Source organism: Sebastes umbrosus, chromosome 8 (genome assembly GCF_015220745.1).
Source record: "Sebastes umbrosus isolate fSebUmb1 chromosome 8, fSebUmb1.pri, whole genome shotgun sequence".
Classification (NCBI taxonomy): domain Eukaryota; kingdom Metazoa; phylum Chordata; class Actinopteri; order Perciformes; family Sebastidae; genus Sebastes; species Sebastes umbrosus.
In genome coordinates, this window is record NC_051276.1 from 14,627,474 (window position 1) to 14,646,693 (window position 19,220).

The following is a 19,220-nucleotide window of genomic DNA, read 5'->3' on the forward strand; positions in this document are numbered from 1 at the left end:
GCTCCAGAGGAATGCTCTCCATGCTCTCCATGATCTTCCCAAAGACCCACATAGTTATTTTTGGTTGATGTGAAGTCTTTGTAAAGTCCAAACTTTTTTCCTTTGGCAAAAAGAATAAAAAATATATAATTTAGGTGAATCAAAAAAACAATGCACGAAACAGAAGTTACACTTTTCAGAGCTAGAAAAAGATAAATTGTAAATATTTTCTTCTCACCTGCTGAGGTCTTGATGTGTCTACTTCTGAAGAAAGATCCGTATGAGTGTGACGGATGTGCCAATGACAGATTTTAAAGGTGAGTACGAGGCTCTGCGTCACTGGTCTGATGCCCCTGCCGCCTGCGTCAGAAAACAGGCTGCACACATACACACACATCACAACACAGTGTATAGAGTCACTCAGCGTCTGTGGGAGACTGGGTGGGTGGCAATCGGGTGCATCGGTGTGCACTTAGTTGTGCTACAAAGATGTGATGTCAGCATCAGCCTTGAAATGTGCCTATTGTACTATAAATAAAGGAAGCCATAGTCACGAAGCATTACATGTGATGCTCTAAATTCCACTTCAACACGCAGCATTCCCATTCAAAATACAATTTAAATATAAATTATAACTTTGATACTACATCAAATAAATTTTGATGTCTGAGGTCAAATATTTAAGATACCTTGAGTTTTAATATTCACAATACACCACTATTAGATTATGTGTGACCCCGTACTCTCCTCTCCTCTATTCATTAAATTCAGCTTCAAACACATGACAAAACACTGCATGGTGTGTTGTGGTCATGATGATTTACGTAGGATCTGCTTTTGAGAGAGCTGACCTCTTGTTCAAAGACAGGAGGCCTACAGAGAGCACCCACCACCTCAAAGACCCACTGACCTTTAAACAACCTGACACATACCTGCCTGGATGTTTATTATAGGCAACAACACATTTCTTTTAAAAAATCTTATTTTCATGTAATCGAGGGAACATTTTGTGATTTCGCATTGACCCTTAACATTTTTAAAAAGTAAAGAAGAAAAGATCAGTAACTTCACATTAATGAGACCAATACTGTTTAGTCTTTTTTCATTAGATGTGCAGATGTGCTTGTACATGCAGGTATGGCTCCTCTACACTCAGCAGAAGGAGAGGTGACCTCCAGGTGTTTATGGTTGTGGTCACTGTACTTTCTGCCAGAATTGTAGGCTTACGTAACATCCAGCATATATTAGTTTGACCGCCCTTATTGATTTTACTACACTTGTAACAGTGAATGCCAACTCAGCATATGAATTACTGAACATAGAGGGTGTTCTGTATCCGCAGGATGAATTCATCCTCCTCAGTCATTCAATTTCAGACATTTCAAAACATGATTTTAGTTGTTTTGTTATTTGTCTGGACAAGTATGGAAAAAAGAAAAGGCGAGAATGGAAATATATGTGTGATTTCAGACTATTGCACCTATTCTGTTCTCTAAAATACAGTATATTCAGAATTTTCTAAAAATAAATTGATAATGCAAGCATGTTTTTCATGCTACTTGGAGCAGGCAGCCAGCGCAACCAAAATGTTTACCACTGTGTGATACAGTGCGGGCCAAAGCGAGGATGGTGTCGAAAGCAAGGCAAGAAGTACAGCGTGCGACACCAAGTCAATGGACTTTAGTTCTCTTTTATAGTTCCTTGGTGAATTGTAGATGAACATCCTTTCTGTAAGAGGTTTAAAGTATACAGTTATTTAAATGTACATGACAAAAACTGAATAACATTGCACTGTTTTAGCATTGCAGCTTGAATGAAATGCTGTGCATTGAACTTGGTTTTGGCATTAATTGAATTTTATGAGCTATACCTAGCTACAATCCTCTGGCAATTATTTGGTAACATAATAGCATGGGCTATATGAATGTATGTCAGAATGTAACCTACATGTTAACAACTGGAGTTTAAAACCATTTATTTGCATAATAAACATCTAGCTATTTGTACTCAGATATCAAATATGGTCTGAAACTATAGAGAGGTTTGGTAAAGTATGACATTTTGAATTGGAAAATGTGTAGGAACCCTGTGTATTTATTAATGTGGATTTGTCATTTTTATATTGTTATATTGTCATTATGGTTTGATATCTGTCCTATAGGTGTATTTATTTATGTGGAATTAACATTTTCACATTGTTATATGTACATTTTACACATGCCCAGGGACAACAGAAAGAAACTAGTAGTGTGCTATATCTGGTGCAATACATTTATTGTACACTGTTCGTTCCTGTCTTGAATAAAACAATGAATTAAATAAAATATTTATCCTATTTTCCTCAGCCTCTCTGTCAAGATATCAATTTATTATCCTTGTTTTATGTCAACATTTTGAATGGAATTGCATTATATTATATTTCTGATAATGTGTTTGTAATAATTAGTATCACGTCTAGTCTAGATTATTCTGTTTTTAGACTCTTCATGCCTCTTTCGAAAATGTTCAACTAATCAGTAAGACAGTGTCATTTTCTATTAAAGAAAGTATGAAAACTACATATATTTCATATTATCAAACACTGGCATCATGTACTCTTGTACTCTGGATGCCCTTTGAACAATGTGAGCTCTTCAACCACAAGAGGGCGTACATGGATTAGATTTACTGTCATGCAACCTCAAACTTCTGTTTGTCTCTGGTTAAGACATCAGTGGCATATAGTTAATATTTTGTATACATTATTAACAATATAAAACATCCATAAAATTGATTACAAATGAAATGGAAATCCCAAGGGTTTAAAGTCTTCACATACAAAAACACACCCACACTCGATACACCTGTCCCTTGCTTCATTAAAATGATCCAGTCTTATTGTTCTAATTAATCAGTAAACAAGTGAGAAACAACATCACTGCCCGTCTGCTTGCATGTGTGTGTGTGTGTGTGTGTGTGTGTGTGTGTGTGGGTGTGTGTGTGTGTGTGTGAGACAGAGAATGAATATGAAGATGATGAATACGTTGGGGAGGAGTCAGGGGCCTCCAGAGCGCCCAGGGGTCAAGAGGCTTTTTGTGATAGTGAAGATGGACTTTATTACACCAATAAAAACGTGGAGTGCTCTCCGTAATGGAGAGATAAATGATTGGGAGTCAGAGGAGGACCTTTGCCTTTAACCGCTGTCACTACTGTAATTAACGCTAACGAGAGAACAGGGTATTGTTGCCAAATGTTCTACTGCTGTCGAGTGCATTAGTGTTAAAACCTTTTTGTTCTGGAGCTCTACATTTTTCAAATAATAACTCATTATTTTTTTTATTAAGTGGACTTCATTTTGTTAATTCATTGGGTAGAACAAGATGTTAAACTAATCAACCAAAATGCTTTAAAGGTCTTATTCAATATATCCTTTTTATTTCATTTTTATTTTACTTTAGGGTTCATTGTGAAGACTTTTGTAGGACTCACACTCACAACCTTTAGAAGACGTTTCTATTTTTTATTGAGCCATGTGTAATTCCATACCCAGCTTTTGAAAAACAATAATGTACTTGTCAAATATCAGCTGAAGTGGAGTCTATCTGTGTGAAGTGCTCTGTAATTTAACACCCTCTCACTATAGAGCTACACTCTCTTTTCTCAATTTCTCTCTTTTATGCTACTAACATATACGCAACAAAGCAGCACTTCTCAGTGCCTTGTCCAAGACAAGTTTAAAGGCCATGCACATATACAAGTCTAATCAGCAGCTTCTGGTTATCTGAGAGTTAAACCAATAAGGACCCAATGCAAAACAGCCAGACACTTCACCTCTGCATTTATGTACATTATAATTGATGTATTACAGGCTGTAACTTCATCCTGCTATCCGCCTGCCCAGAGCTAAAAGTGACCTTTTAGCCTTCTTCCTCACAAAGAAGGTACAATGGAAACTTTGACTCTGTTTTCATGGAAGTTGACTCTTTCAAACCTGCTCATCTGCGTGTTAGTGGTGATTCAGTTTAGTGTAGTGAATGGGACCGGATGATCAAAGATCAGTCAAGCAAGTCTTTTTTGATTCTACGTGGTTAGTCTTTGTTTCAAGCATCTCTAGCTCCAATTTCGAAATGATAAATCAGTTTCATGCGTGCTGTGTATCCTGATAAATCGTCAGTTTTCCGTTTGAAACTCCTACTTCTAATCCTTTTTGCAAGTTGATGGACAAAACCGTACACCCATTTTGTGAAACCATATAACTGCAATAATGAAGGCACAATGAAATAATCACGCATCATGTAAAATTAGCATACATTATTTAGTGTGATGTCTCTCAGAGATATGGTATACAGTAAAGAAAGGTAACAATTTGTACAATTAAGAGTTTCTAACTACATGTTTAGATATGAGTATGATGAAAGCCCTCTTGAGCCCGTACAGAGTGAGATTATGTGGAATAAACTCTTGTGAGTTAGTCGCTAAAGCAGACAAGAATAAGCAGCACAGATAACAAAACCGAAACACACAAAAAATAAATTCTTTTATGAGCTTCCTCAAAGACAATGTTTTTTAACCACTGCAATACAGAGGAGGGACAAGAAGACACTGAACAATATAAAGGGTAACAAAACAGTAGATATAGTTTGAGACCAGCAAACATATATATATATATATATATATATACACACACACACACACACACACACACATATACATCTATATACATTTACAGTATATACATATACACATATATACATACACACACATATATACAGTATATAATTTAAAGTATTTAAACAGTTTTAGATTATTTCAAATGTTTAAGCGCATAAATAGAAAATGTTCAGATCAATTAGGTACAATAAAAAGTCAGTTTTAAATCCCTAGATTACACATAAGCTTAAAGAAATGTGTCAGAACAATCAATGATTTTATTAGTCTGATTTGAGCAGTTTGATAGGGGCTCTAAGAGACTCATTTTCACTCTGTACCTTCATGTATAACCAAACAGGTCTAACTGCCTAGATCCAAGGCAGTTTTAATAAGCCAAACCTTTGTTATAAAGTTTTCTCTGTAACACTGCCAATTATTATGTTTTGACATTGTGAGATGAGATTTATTCCAAGTACAAACTCTGAGCAGGGGAAGAGCTGATGACACACTTTGTTAATTTCCATTTCACTTTAATCTCTATTATTGAGGAGTCAAAAGAGCCTATATGGGCAAAGCACTTAACCTCTTATAACATTGCTGAAGTTTTTTGGCCAGACAAACTCTAGTCTAAAAGTGGGGAAGTTGGAAAGGAGAAAGAGTGGGAAGGAGGCCAGAATGGCTGAACCATTGACCTGTTTTGAGTCGATAATAAAATGTAATAATGGCTAATAAGGTGTAATAATTTGGGCCAATAAAGATAGGTGGCAGATTGGAGATGGTATGAGCTGCGTCAGAAGACCTTACATCAGTCATAGAGAGTGAGCGGGACGAAGGAAAAAAGTGTAATAGGAGAAAGAGAATGGGGTACATTATGAAGAAAGGACAGAGAGGAAGAGTTATAGTAATGTGCGGTGGTCCAGAGTGACCTGTCGTTAGGACTCTCTCCCCTGACAACTTCTCTCTGTCTCCAGGCCTGATGCCAATATGCTAATCCCCCTCAGATGGCCTTTTCATTGGCTCATGCTGACTCCCGTCGACACGTGCCAGATGAACCCTTGTCTCGCTACTAAAGACCACGGCAGTGAATATGGCAAGGCGACCATTACCAAGATAAGAGCAGATGTAGCCGTATGCCGGCTGCCTGCGTGCACTGAATCACATACTGTTAAAATAAGTTATCACATACTGTTAAAATAAGTTATAACATGTACCACAACTGTACCAGGTACCACTACAGTAAGTGGACAAACTCCAGTTGTACTTTAAAGCACATATGGTGTTTGTGGTGAGAAGTAACAGGGTGAATGTAGGATATGATGAATATCATGAGAAGCGGGAAAAAGCAGACATTGCCCCTCCCTCATTACTGCCACGAGGTGCCCTTGAGCAAAGCGCTTAACCCCCTACTGGTTCAGTGGAGATGCTCAGTGGCCAGCAGATCAGAACTGGGCAGCGTCTAGGTGTGAATGTGTGTGAGTGTGATCAGAGGGCTCCTGAAAAAACTCTCAGCAAAACTTGGATACATTAACCCTGGATAAATTAAGGTTAAAAAAAATATTTTCAAAAGATTGGTATCTAATGAATGCCATATGCACATGAAATAGAAATCCCCAAAACTATTATTAATGGATTAATGGAATAAATAAGGAAAAATTATACGACAGTAGGCAGTATATTTTTGGCATCATTGGACAAAAATCCCATAATAACCTTTCAGCATATTGTAATTCAAGTGTTCTGAGAGAAAACTAGACTTCTGCACCTCCTCATGTCTCTGTTTTCAGGCTTTAAAAAATCTATCCTGTGACGGGAGACTTTGACAGCAGATTGACAGCAGACCTCAGATCAGCTCTTACTGCTTGTTTTCCTCCGGCCTGTGAAATGTTGCGGATGTCGTTAGGAGCCCCGGAGGACACAGAGGCACATGATTTTTTTGTACTACAGTCACAAAATAGCGACCGTTTTATAAAAATAACTTTTTCAAATCATATTTGCTCCAATCTCGCCTACTTCAGCTTTAACTGAAGTGAATAACAGTACAAAACACATATTTAAATCGGGTCAAAAACTAGTTTGCTCTGTAGACATCTCTCTGTTCTTGACTGATAGAGTTGCAACGATGACGTCATTTATATGTCGATGGGAGTGTTATCCATACAAATTAATTAGAAAACAAATATGCAATTCCTTAATGTGAAAAATAATATTTTGACATTCTTCAAAGTATATTCTTCCATGTTTCTTAAGATATGGCTCTTACACTGTAGGTGTCTTCATTCAAATGTGGATGTGGTATTTGTTGATGCAAGGGACAAATTGTTTTTGAATATTATTTGCAGACACTTTAGCAAATTGATTAACAAAGAGTAAAATTTCAAAATAAAAAAACATTTGAAATTTTAATAACCTAGAGATAATTTAAAGACAGAATAATAGGATTATTAATTAGCACATTTAATTGTCCTTGTGTAACTCTTTTGCTAATGGTTTTCGTAAATGCATAATTTAAATGTAGATTTAATTAATCTCTTAATTATCACAATCTCTCCATTATGTTTTATTATGTAGTTCCATGTATTAACCAATTGATTACATATAACCAGTGAAACAAGTTTATAATTAATTATTGCACACTCCAGCCTCCATAAATGAGATCATTGCAGCAGCAGGTGAAAGAAGGTGAAATATTGTGGATTATTTTACATGTAAACTTAAACATGAGATATATAGATTACTATAATTATTTCTTATTCATATAGCCAACAGATTTACAAAATATATAAATAAATATGTGTATACAACACGCAATAACACTGATAAAATCTGAAACCATATTAAAGGAAACAAACAGGCTTAAATCCTGTCTTCATTTTAGTTCTTGCATCCCAAAATGGGAATTCTTCAGTTCATATTTTATTTGGATCTATCTTTATTAAGAATATAGTGTGTATATTCCAATATGTGCAATATGGGTAATGTGCAATATATGTTGTTTGTGGTTTACATTGTTATGTGTTTCTCTGTTTACATGTGGATTGTTGTTTGTTTTTAATGTTTCTATTTATTGATGCTGCTGTGGAGACAGCTGATGGTGTGCAGCACAGAGTCCAAGACAAATTTCCCCAAGGGGACAATAAAGTGTATCGTATCGTATCGTATCGTATATTTTACTTAAAGCACTACAATGTATTCTTATGTATAATGGAATTTGGGTTCCTACATTAAAAAAGAAAAGTAAAAGTAAAGAACACACGTGTGTTCGGAGCTTGTGTCATTACAATTTACTGTTTAAAACATAACTAGACAGCCAGTCCATAACAATGAGTATCGCTGGACTTAGAGGAATTTAAACACTGTGCCATGTTGTATTTATTGTCACTGTCTCTTTCAATTCAATTCAATTCAAATTACATAATTCGGTAAATTGTTTCTGTCTGTCTGTCTGTCTGTCTGTCTGTCTGTCTCAAGGTCCTCGTGTACAAATCTCGTCAGATTACATTAGGAGGTCAGCAGTCATCCTGTAATCTGTGACAAAATGAAACCTCTTAAGAATATTACAGTTTCATTACTTCTGTCAGAGGGTATGAAGACCTAATGACCTTGTACGGCTGTACATCTCTCTCTCACACTGTGTCCTTTTATCCTTCCTTTCTTTCTCTTCTTACCTCATTTCAATATCTTTGTCTTTGTCACACTCTTTACTTTCTCTCTCTGCTTATTTCCATCCCACATTTATTTTGATTTCTCATGGTTAGAAAAGCGAGGAAGCCTGAGCAAATTTCCAGTAGTGAGAGATTTTCTAATGTGCTCCCTTCCCTGTATTCTGATTCTGCAAATAATGAAACAACTTGATGCATTTTAACTTTTAATAATGAGGGCTTTATGAAGGTCATTTGATAGACAGATTTCTGTTCTCTGGTACAAATTGTTTAACAAAGTTAATAGTTGCTGTAATGTAGATTTAATGCCTCCGTTTATTGTTGAAATGGCTCCACTGAACAAGGAATCCTCATACGGCAATTATAGATTTAAAGAAATTAGACCAAATTTCTCTTATCTGATGTGTCCGATACATTGAATAAAAGACTGAAACAAAGAATAATATTTAAGGTTGTTCATGTTCGTGTGTGTGAATGTGTATGTGCAGCCAGTGCGCTTGAGTTATGCGAACGGGAGATCAGATCGATGAATTAAGCTGCTCATTATGATGGCCTGCTCTTGCTGGTCATTAAGAAAAACGCATGTAGAATTTGCCACCTTAGCCCCTATGAAGTGTGGGTAATTACCACTAATGTATCATCGCCTATTCAAGACTGTAACGTTTCGTTTCTGAGGGCTGACAGTGAAACACCTCTGACCTAAATGTTTTATTCATTCATACGACTCCTATTATTCATTTTAAGCTCATATTTCACATGATTAACAGTTTTTTCCATATTAATGTCCCGTACAATTTTATCAGAGCTAACTGTTTTTCATATGGTGTAATATTATATTTGTATTGTTCAAATGAAATATCATCATATCACTGTGAGCCTTCCTAAACCTATAGGGTTGTTGCAATGGATGCATGAGTAGGGGTCAGCTTGTTAGAAAAAACAAAACCAACTCACAAACATAAACTCATTTGACAGGCAGGTGCACAGACTACTAAGTTAATGAACTTTGTCCTGGTCATCATTGTCTTCACTATTATTTATTCGTTTTTGTATATTGCATGCTTGGAAAGTATTACGTAAGTAACCAACATAAGTAGTTTTGAAACAAATTTTAAATTGCCTTCACTTCTGACTGAGTCTTTGGGTGCATTGTGTTACATTATTCTCATATAAACTGCTGTGTTGTGTCTTCAAATGTTACATGTTTTTATATATTTAGAGCAGTGATTCTCAAACTGGGGGTCGGAACCCCCAAGGGAGTCACAATATCATTTCAGGGGGTCGCCAGATGGTTTTGGAGAAAAAAATAAAAATAACATATTTTACACTGGGAAATGGTTTTAACATTCGTTTTAACACATCGCCTGCCTCAGTCATATTATTTGCCTCAGAATAGATTTTATTGAGTGTGTTTGTGAGAGCCAAAGTGTGCATGCACATGAGTTTCTGATGGGGGATTTCTGGCAGGAGAAAAAGTCACGAAACATGTCCAAAATCCACAGTGCCTGGAGCACATTGGAAAACGCCTAGGTACTAGCTATTAAAACTAAACAAAACTGTGAGTCGCAACTCAAAAAGGTTGAGAGCCACTGGTTAGAGAAGAGTCACCAACAAATCATCTGATAGAAAACTGGATTCTATTTTGTTATATTTTTAAATTAGTCCATGTTATTTATTTAAAACCTCGTCATTATTTTAAAAAGAAACCGGTTGAGTACGTACAGTACGGACAGTGTAATTGCTTCTACAGCTTCTGTGGTTTTAATTTTGGAGTGAGACACTGAAACATCGCCCTGTATTTGGCATTTTTTCCTTTATTTACTGTAATCATTTAAGACGTTTTACATCAGTTTGATGACATTCAGCTTCTGATTCAAATTCATATCTGCAAAAAACTGAAGTCTGGCCCGACCAAGTTACTGATCGCTTTTCATATCAAAGTGAAGAGAAGCTTTACGGAGCTGGCTTTTTTCTTCTGAGTAAAGAAAGAAATGTGATTTTTTATTATATTTTTATTTTATTATATTAGTAATCAACTATTAAATTTGTCACCAACTATTTTGATAATTGATGAATTTTTTAAGAAACAAAAAGTCTAAATTCTCTGATTCCAGCTTCTTAAATGTGAATATGTTCTGGTTTCTTTACTCTATGATAGTAAACTGAATATCTTTGAGTTGTGGACAAAACAAGACATTTGAGGACGTCATCTTGGGCTTTGGGAAACACTGATCCACATTTTTCAACATTTTATATACCAAACAAATAATCAATAAATCGAGAAAATAATGTATATATTAATCGACAATGAAAACAATTGGTAGTTGCAGTTTTAATCTGATGACTACTTTTGAGTTGGATATTTTTTGTTGTTCAGAATGTGCATGTCTCAGAGATGGTACAAGTAACTTCCAAGTGCATCTGTTTCTCCAAAAAATTACATTCAATCCAACTATTTTGTGGAAACACATTGCTACACTAGATTACGTTTCTTATCAACATAGAGCAAAATTAAACACACAACCAGATGCAGGATGAGATCCAACACGGTAATGGGAGCCTGCATACCAACATGCCTACAAAATAAGAGCATCTAAGACTTATATCCCTATTTTAAAACTTGCTCCGGAGACTGAAAATCATTCAACATATGCTGTTAAATGCTTTGACACAACCAGCACAATGTCTCCCCTTATAAAAAATAAACTGCACATATACCTCCTATTAGCCTGTGCATAAACACATGTGCACATTAGGAGACCTCATGTGATATTATGATTCCAGAGGCATTTAACTACGGCGTTGTGAGGACAGAGGATCATGGAGGGTAATAATGGCTGCATTATTACTCCTCTTATTGTGTCTTAATTAGTGGCATTTAATTATACACTAATGCAGTGAGGGCTATTAAAGACATTGAGGCCTGCTGATCAGGGAATTAAAGCAACACACACACACACACACCTACAGGCAGAGGCACACACTTTTCACATAGACACTGAAATTTCAGTTCCCTTTAACTAGGGATCACAGACACCCTGCGGTGAAAGTGTGGGCGAAAATGTGTGTACGTAGATAAGAGAACGTGATAGATGAGAGGAGATAACCTTTGGAGATCTAGGTGCAATAGAGGAAAAACTAGAGAGAAAATGAGGAAGATATAGAAAGCAGGTTAAAATAAGAAGATGATGAGGGAGAAGAAGATTTGGGTAATCACTATTATATGTATTCTGCTCGTTAGCAATGATGCCAAAATAGGTTTTAATTCTTCCCTCCCACGCCTCTCCTCCGCTGGTGCATCTCAATTATTTGTTCAGACGCTGGTGTGACAATAGTGTCGGCTTTGGGAGCCTTTGGGATGCTAAACAGGGGACAGGAGGTTGAATATAAGTCATTTTCAGTGGGCTGAACCTGGCGCTTTGTGTTGCTGGAGAGGAGAAGCTTCAAAGCTGCGTTTAAACAGAGCAAACAAAAGAGCAAAACTTGATCCGATCGCCCCTGCCTGCTTTTGAAGTTGTGAAGCTGCAGAGTGTCGGCTGCTCATATCCATCTTATGGAGATCATACACACCTCATGCATCAGTACATAATGCCCCATTCCAGATGTGATGACTGTCCTGAATGTGTACACGTAATGATAAATTATGGAAGCTGATAGCTTGACTTCAATCTAAACATTTCTCTGAGTAAAGTTCAGGCAAAATTGTTTTTCACAGTCATTTTAGAATTATTTTTTTCCCCAGATGTATCTCATGAATTTGGGGGACTCACTCACGTTATGTTGAAATGATGAACATTTACACCATCCACCTGATAAATTGTTTGATATTCAATATACACTTCCCCTGTGATCAATCACAGTTAGGTGTTCTTGCTTTGTCTGGGTCAGTCCAGAGTCATAAAAGCTCAAGTGACTTTCACATCATTATGTCTTGACTCTGTAAAAATGGCCAAATTACTGAATGATCACAGGTTTCACTCTTACCATTACTACGGTATGTTCCCTACACCGTTACAGCCAAAATATAGTTTGAATAAAAACAAATGGGTGTTTTAATAAATTGGGATCTGTTGCATCTGAAACACTGCTGGTATAAAATAAGGGAAATAAATGTATGCATTTCAGAGAGCAACTGGTGGCAGTAACCTGTGCTGTTATATATTTGTTGTAAACGATGATATGAGCTGTACTTATTACAATATTTAATAATTTGGGTAGAGAAGCAATTATTACACACGCTAAAATAAGCAAAATTTAATCATAAATTAATGCACTTGAAATGGTGTGATTTTTTGCATCACATTAATTAAATCTCACAGTAATTTAATATAAAATAATGCAGTAGTTTAATGGGATTTATGTCATTTTTTCATTCAATTGTGGTGTGCAAACAGTGATATTTAAATAACTACAACACCAGAGCAGATTCGGTTTTAAGTTCTTTATGAATATTCTCAGATAAATAGCGTTATAATACAAGCATAACATTTTCAATTCACTAGTAAGTAACACACAAAAAAAGTGCAACAGGCCTAATTTAAAAACATGAAGGCCTATTTGTCTTTATAGCCGGTATAGGCCTGCCATAGATTAAAATAGAATAAATAGGATAAGAGCAAAAAAATATAAACAGAGTTGTTGGTTTGCATTTGGAAATAATTTTAGACAGTTTGTCTCCTAAATGAAAGCTTTCTTTGGGTTCAGCGTGTCTACTTGTCTGATTGTATTTATCAGTGCCACATTACAGTATGTGGTAAATGCCCTCACAAAATTGTGCAAATAAATTATGATTTCAATCAACATGGGTCTAATGAAAAAATTCATTACACAGCACAATGTTAACCTTAATTTTTTTTTACAACTCTCCTCTGCTGCACTTTAACTTAAACTATGATGCTGCTGATATAGGCCTTTTTCTGTCTTCATCTTTTTCTGTCTTTATTCAACAACAACAAATGTCCTTTCTTTGCATTAGCCCATGCACTTTTTTCCAGAAATGACCTGCAATTTACCCGGTTAAGACAGCAGGAGAGCCGGATGCAGAGGGTTTCCTTTCCCCTCCAGCAGCAGATCACTCTTCTCCATCACTGACACCGAGGAGGAGCAGAGCTGGGAGCCGGACTGCAGACCCGTCAGACTGGGCACTGCACCCAGGGATGGGGTGGGTTTTATTGGCACAGGAACTGCAGGCATGGTTTGCAAGTTGGCATTGTGGTAAAGGCCCTTTGCAGACACGCTGAAGGGCGCGTACTCGGATGCTGCAGGTACATGCACGCCTCCCATGGACTCCGACAGCATCCCAACATGCGGCCACATGGAGTTGACCGGGTAACCCAGGTGGTGCATGACCGAGGTGAGTGGCAGCCCGCTGGCCATCACACCTTTATAGTCCCGTCCTATGATGTTCTCGATTGCAAACGGGTGTTTAAACCCTCCGGACTGCTGCGCGCAAGTGATGCCCCCATAACCCTGGAAGGGAGGCAGCCGACCCACGCTGCTGGCCACGCCGGGTGAGAGGTCGTGGTGGCCGGATGCTGCAGCCAGCTTGCTGTGGTGCTGATGGTGATGGTGAAAGTAGTGCATCATCTGGGAGCTCTTGCAGGCCACATGCTCTGCAGCGCGCATCACCTTGAAGCGCTTCCGTCTCCTCAGGAAGCTGCCGTTCTCAAACATGTCTCCACAGTCCGGGTGCAGAGCCCAGAAGCTGCCTTTACCCGGCTGATCCGGCCGCCGGGGGATCTTGATGAAGCAGTCGTTGAAGGAGAGGTTGTGTCGCAGGGAGTTCTGCCATCGCTGGGTGTTCTCCCGGTAGTAGGGAAACCGGTCCATGATGAACTTATAGATGTCACTCAGAGGCAGCATCTTCTCGGAGGAGTTCTGGATAGCCATCGCTGTCAGGGAGATGTAGGAGTATGGAGGCTTCTGGTCGCTGTAGGAGTTCTTCCCAGGACGAGGCATGACTTTTTTTTTTTTAGAAGTTTGAATTGTTAAATAAAAAACAGCCTTTTAAAAGTAATATTTTTAAATGCTATAATTTAAGGAGCAGTTTTCATATCAGTCTCCATCTGACGCATCTGTTCCAAAAGTTCTAAGCCATCAGATTATAGAAGCTGGTAAAATGTTCGTATAGAGTATAAATAGTGTATTATAGCCTGAAGGCCTGCTGCTGTCAGGTAAGATCCGTGAGAGGCTCCTGCATCACCAAAAAAAGTTTCTTTTCTCTGTCAAATTATGCTCTTCGCGTTGTGCGTAAAAGTCAATCTCTGTGCGTAAAAGTTAAAAGAGGTCCTCTCCGGTTGAAGGATGCGAGGGGCCGGTTTGCTCCGCTGTCTGTGTGGTGTGGCGCGTGTTGCTCCTCTTCTTGTGCGATGTGCTCCCACGCGCCGAGCGCCGTTTTTGTAAGACCCCCGCAGGTCGCTGTCTCTATTATCTGTTATCCAGACACTTAGGGGACACGTCAGGAGAGAGAGGGCTGTATGTGTGTGTGTGTGTATGTGTATGTGTGTGTGTGTGTGCGAGAGAGATATAGAGAGAGAGAGAGAGAGAGAGAGAGAGAGAGAGAGAGATGGGGGTAAAGATATGAATAAAAATGAGGGGTGGGTGGGGTGTTTAAGACAGGCATTGCTTCTTATCTTCTGTTTGCCAATCAAAGAAAGAGTCTTGCAGTAAAGTAGGCCTGACCAGAGTGACTGATTTTAACCACTGAACTGTGTTTAATTAAAGGGAACACTCTTCTCAATGTCTTTCAGCAAGTCACTATAGCTGACCATGACCTTTGACCTCTCTGGTTAAAAAAAGAAAGTAGTCAAATCAGTTTGTATGGGATACTGTAATGTTATGGTATTGGAAGGGCTCCATCGCTTTCACATAGGCTAAAGATTGCTGTGTCGTAAACTTTTCAGAAAGCACAAATTGTCCATTTATAAAATCAAGATGTCTTGTGGTGAGATAACATGATTGATATAACTATGACAAAGAATGTGGGATTTGTATTGCCATACCTAGCGCATTTCACTCGAGGAAATAAATAGTAAAAAACTGAATATATAAATACAACCTCTTTGTTAAATTTGCTCGATTGCACTTTCAGACTTTGCAAACAATAAATCATGTCTTCCTTTGCGCACAATCATCAGCGCGCTACTCCTCTGCTCTCAATAGGCCTACATGAGCGTGCACGCACACAAACACAGACAGACAGAGAAGGGGGGTGATGGGGGGTCTGTTGTTGATTAATTGCTGAAAGGGGAGTCCGGCGGCTGTCTGTCTGTTCAAACACTCTCCGGTGAATCCTACAAGGATGTAAACAAACTTCATCCCCTGCTCTGAATTGTGTTCAGCGGAGAACAACAGAAGCTGCTCCCCTTCCCGTGGATCTTTTAGCCAGGTGTCATGACTGGGTCCTTGACGGCTCCTGTCTTCCCCGGTGCCCCGGTGGGGCCCCGAATACATTACAATAATTAAGCCTTTCGTGATTTAGCCTCCTAGGAGAGAAGTCCAACAATGTAATTAAGGGCAAGCTCGCTGTATTAGGTATGAATATTCAAAACTGTGTCAATTAATTAGCCGGTGTATCTCTCCCGTTATGTCTCGGTCCTTCAAGCCCACTCAAAAGGTCAACTGTGTCGACGGAGAGCATATTTTAAAAGACATCATGTAATTGCAACGAAAATCACTTTTTAGTGCCACTTCGCCTGACAAAGAGTGAACATTTATATATTCATCGCTAAATAAAGAAAGTCGTTGTTGTGCTTGTGTTTTTTTTGTTTTCTTTGCATATAATTGTTTTCCTGGCGCCTGAAAAATGAGTTTTGAAACTCTGAGGCCCTCAGAGGCCAACGCGGGTAAAAGCATCCTCTTTAAACGCCCGGGAAAGATCAATATTAAATCTGTTTTCACAAAGGGGGCCGTTAAATAGACACCGTGGCTGATCTGCATAACAAAATTAATTAGGTAGTCTACGGCAGTCTTCGCCTGCGCCCAACTCCTGGACAAATAACTAGTTGTAAAGCACACCTTCTGGGCATACGGAACATATGCTGGAATTATCCTTAATTGACTAATTACATAAATTACTCATTAAGTTTACAGCACATCAATTATAAAAGATGTATCAATTAATTTTGCATAAATTACAAGCGGCACGCTGCACGAAGAGGGCGGCGGAGGGAATGAGGGTCGCCAGGAGGGGGTCTACTCTAAGGTGGAGCGTTTATATGTGTGTGTGCGTGTATGTGCGTGCGTGTGAGTGACGGTCGTCTGTTTGTTTCCTGTCTCTAATAATTATTTGTTCAGCTTAAGGGCAGAGATATTCTTTCTCTGTCTCCCATTCGCAAAGGGAAAGTGTGGGGGTAATGGCAATTATACTAATAATAATAATCTTAAAGACCTCTCTCCAAGTCATAAGGGGCTCATCGTCGCGGAGAGAGCCATTAAAATCAATTAGCGAGGCCTATTGTTTTCAATGGAAAATTAAACCAGTTTAGGACTGCGGTGCAGACGCTGTAAGCCTTAACTTGTGTAATGGGGAATTATTTAGAGGCAAAATACGACAGATCTTTCCGTTTCCCCATAAAAGAGCGAGCAAGCAGGAGCATTAATGGATCAAAGCTGCAGTGTGTCTGCCTGTTGCCTTCAAGAGACAGCTAAGGTACAACTATACCATCATTATTCATCACAGTGGCAAACTGCATATTAAGCCTTCAGTCTTGTGTTCTTCCCAAACTCTCTAACCTCAAACTTCCAGAACAACAATAAGAAAAGTGTCACCAGAACAAAATGAATAATTATTATCCATAAGCTTTGTGAGTGTTTCCTCCTTTTGTCAAAATGAATAATTTCACATTGCACACCAGTGTCTGCATTATATACAAATCAATATTTGAATATGCAACATAATATACAGTATGTCTGGTCAAAAAATGGGAATGTTACAGGGGTGGACAAAGTAACAGGATTACCCGACAGTAGGATGGAATCCAAATCAATATAGACTTGCAACCAGTAATGCTTTTTTTTTTTTTTTACCTTAATTTTGACTGTACAACAGAGCTGTTACAACAACCCCATACTAAGTTTTGGATTGTAGTTTGTGGTGCTATTGTATTGGACTGCACTGAATGCAAATTGTTCCTTTAATTTTGTCAAAACACTGAGAGTCTGAATACATATATATATATATATATATATATATATATATATACATATATTGTGTTTGTTTTATATTTTTTTTATGATGTCCTTGTTTTAGGATCTTTTTATCTATGTCAAGTGTCTTTGAGGTTTTAGAAAAGCGCTATATAAATAAAATGTCTTATTATTATTATTATTATATGTTTCATACTGAGGAAAATGGCTCATTCACAGCACCTATAGATGTGCATAGAATGATTTCAAATAATTTCCCACTTTTTCCCTCTTAATTATGACTTTCCAGGAGTAGCAGTAGCATTTCCTAACTGTGAGCTGGACAGGTTAAACATCTGCAGTTGAAAATTACAAAAAATATGATAAACATGGGATTAAAATGTGAATTATGAAAAAGCACAAGCAAAATCATGACTTTTTTAGTTTTTATCGTCATTTAGGCACTCATTGAAACTAGAATTACCACCTCATAGTTGAATGCCTCTACCAACCAATCAAGTTGCAGTTTACATCCATGTCTGTCCAAAATGTCATCACTTCATCATTTTATCCTGTTAGACATTTGTGTGAAATTGTCATAATAGCATATAAATTATTGAGTTATGGCCAAAAATGTATTTTGTGAGATCACAGTGACTTTGACCTTTGACCTTATTTTTCACCCGTAATATTTTATTGGCGGTAACATCAGGTATACAGGAACAAACAAATAAAGCACAAATGTAAATGATGGTCCCTCCATATTTTGGTATCCCACCAAAGCCCCCTCCCACCCAACCCTCACCCATTGCCGATGCAAAAAGGATTTTTAAAAAAGAAAAGAAATAAGATTAAAAATAATTAAAATTAAATAATAAAAAATAAAACACACATTAATTACTGTAATAATAATTATAGGTTAAATCCCAAAATACAGATAAAATAGGCTGATAAACTTAACATCAAATACTCAATGCTTCAAACACGATGCGTTCAGTCGTCTCATAAGTACCAAGCTCAGTGATTGTTACTTCTGTCCTGTTCGCTCATCTGCTCTGTCTTTCTCAACATTACCATATTTCCTTCCATCACACGCACGCACGCACACGCACACATGCATGCACACATGCATGCACAAACTATGTCCCCAACAAGCTCGATGCTTGACTGGACTGGATCAAACTTACCAGTATAATTTTATTTTGATGAGAAAAATTAAGAGCAATTTGCAGGAGGATGAAAGTAACAGGGGGAACTACATTTGCTCTATTTCTTTCCTTTAGTATTTTCTGTAGGAAAGGACTGTAGGCTGTAGTTCTACTGTAATACGGGCCTTGCACAGTTCACCATAATTCACACATCCTTCCTCCTTGAGGATGACTACTATGCTACTATCTATTTGATTTTTTGTGACTTAATTTATAGGGACATCAAGGGAGGCTCTGAGGTTTCCCCTTCCACACCTCTTCTGGCCCAATAACTTGTGTATCTTTCACATTGCCTGTGTTCTCACTGAATACAGCTCTAACTAATTAGAAATATGTGTAGCCTTTACTCATAATAACATGCTCATAGACTGCCTAAGAGCTCTCACCAACCAACTACCTACTTCACTGAACTTCACTGAGATGACCTTCTCTCATATGCCTCCTCATATTCATACAGTACTGCCCTCTTATCTTTGGCAGCCACAATAATAAACCTGAAGCAGGTGTCCTTGTTTTACTAAATTGTGTTTGAGTCTATATATCTGTGAGGTTTCATTCACCTCACTCACCTCTGCTTTCACAGACTGTCAGGGTATTCCTATTAAAGAAGTATCCACTT

General features: G+C 37.9%; 2 protein-coding genes across 2 annotated transcripts in view; both read right to left on the reverse strand.

The window, feature by feature from the left end:
- Positions 1-52, reverse strand: part of LOC119493241 (C2 calcium-dependent domain-containing protein 4C) — a 1,527-nt gene extending 1,475 nt beyond the window's left edge. The window contains exon 1 of the mRNA XM_037778394.1: positions 1-52. This exon is cut by the window's left edge and continues 1,475 nt beyond it. Within this exon, the coding sequence (XP_037634322.1) occupies positions 1-52 (52 nt within the window).
- Positions 53-12,693: 12,641 nt separating this feature from the next.
- On the reverse strand, positions 12,694-14,674 carry foxb2 (forkhead box B2). Its single transcript, XM_037777758.1, has one exon. It carries the CDS (start codon positions 14,223-14,225, stop codon positions 13,284-13,286), a length of 942 nt encoding a protein of 313 aa, XP_037633686.1. The 5' UTR covers positions 14,226-14,674; the 3' UTR covers positions 12,694-13,283.
- Positions 14,675-19,220: the final 4,546 nt, after the last annotated feature.

What these genes read in the sequence shown, in the direction of transcription:
- foxb2 (XM_037777758.1), bottom strand. Translation starts at nt 14,225, where the DNA reads ATGCCTCGTCCTGGGAAGAACTCCTACAGCGACCAGAAGCCTCCATAC.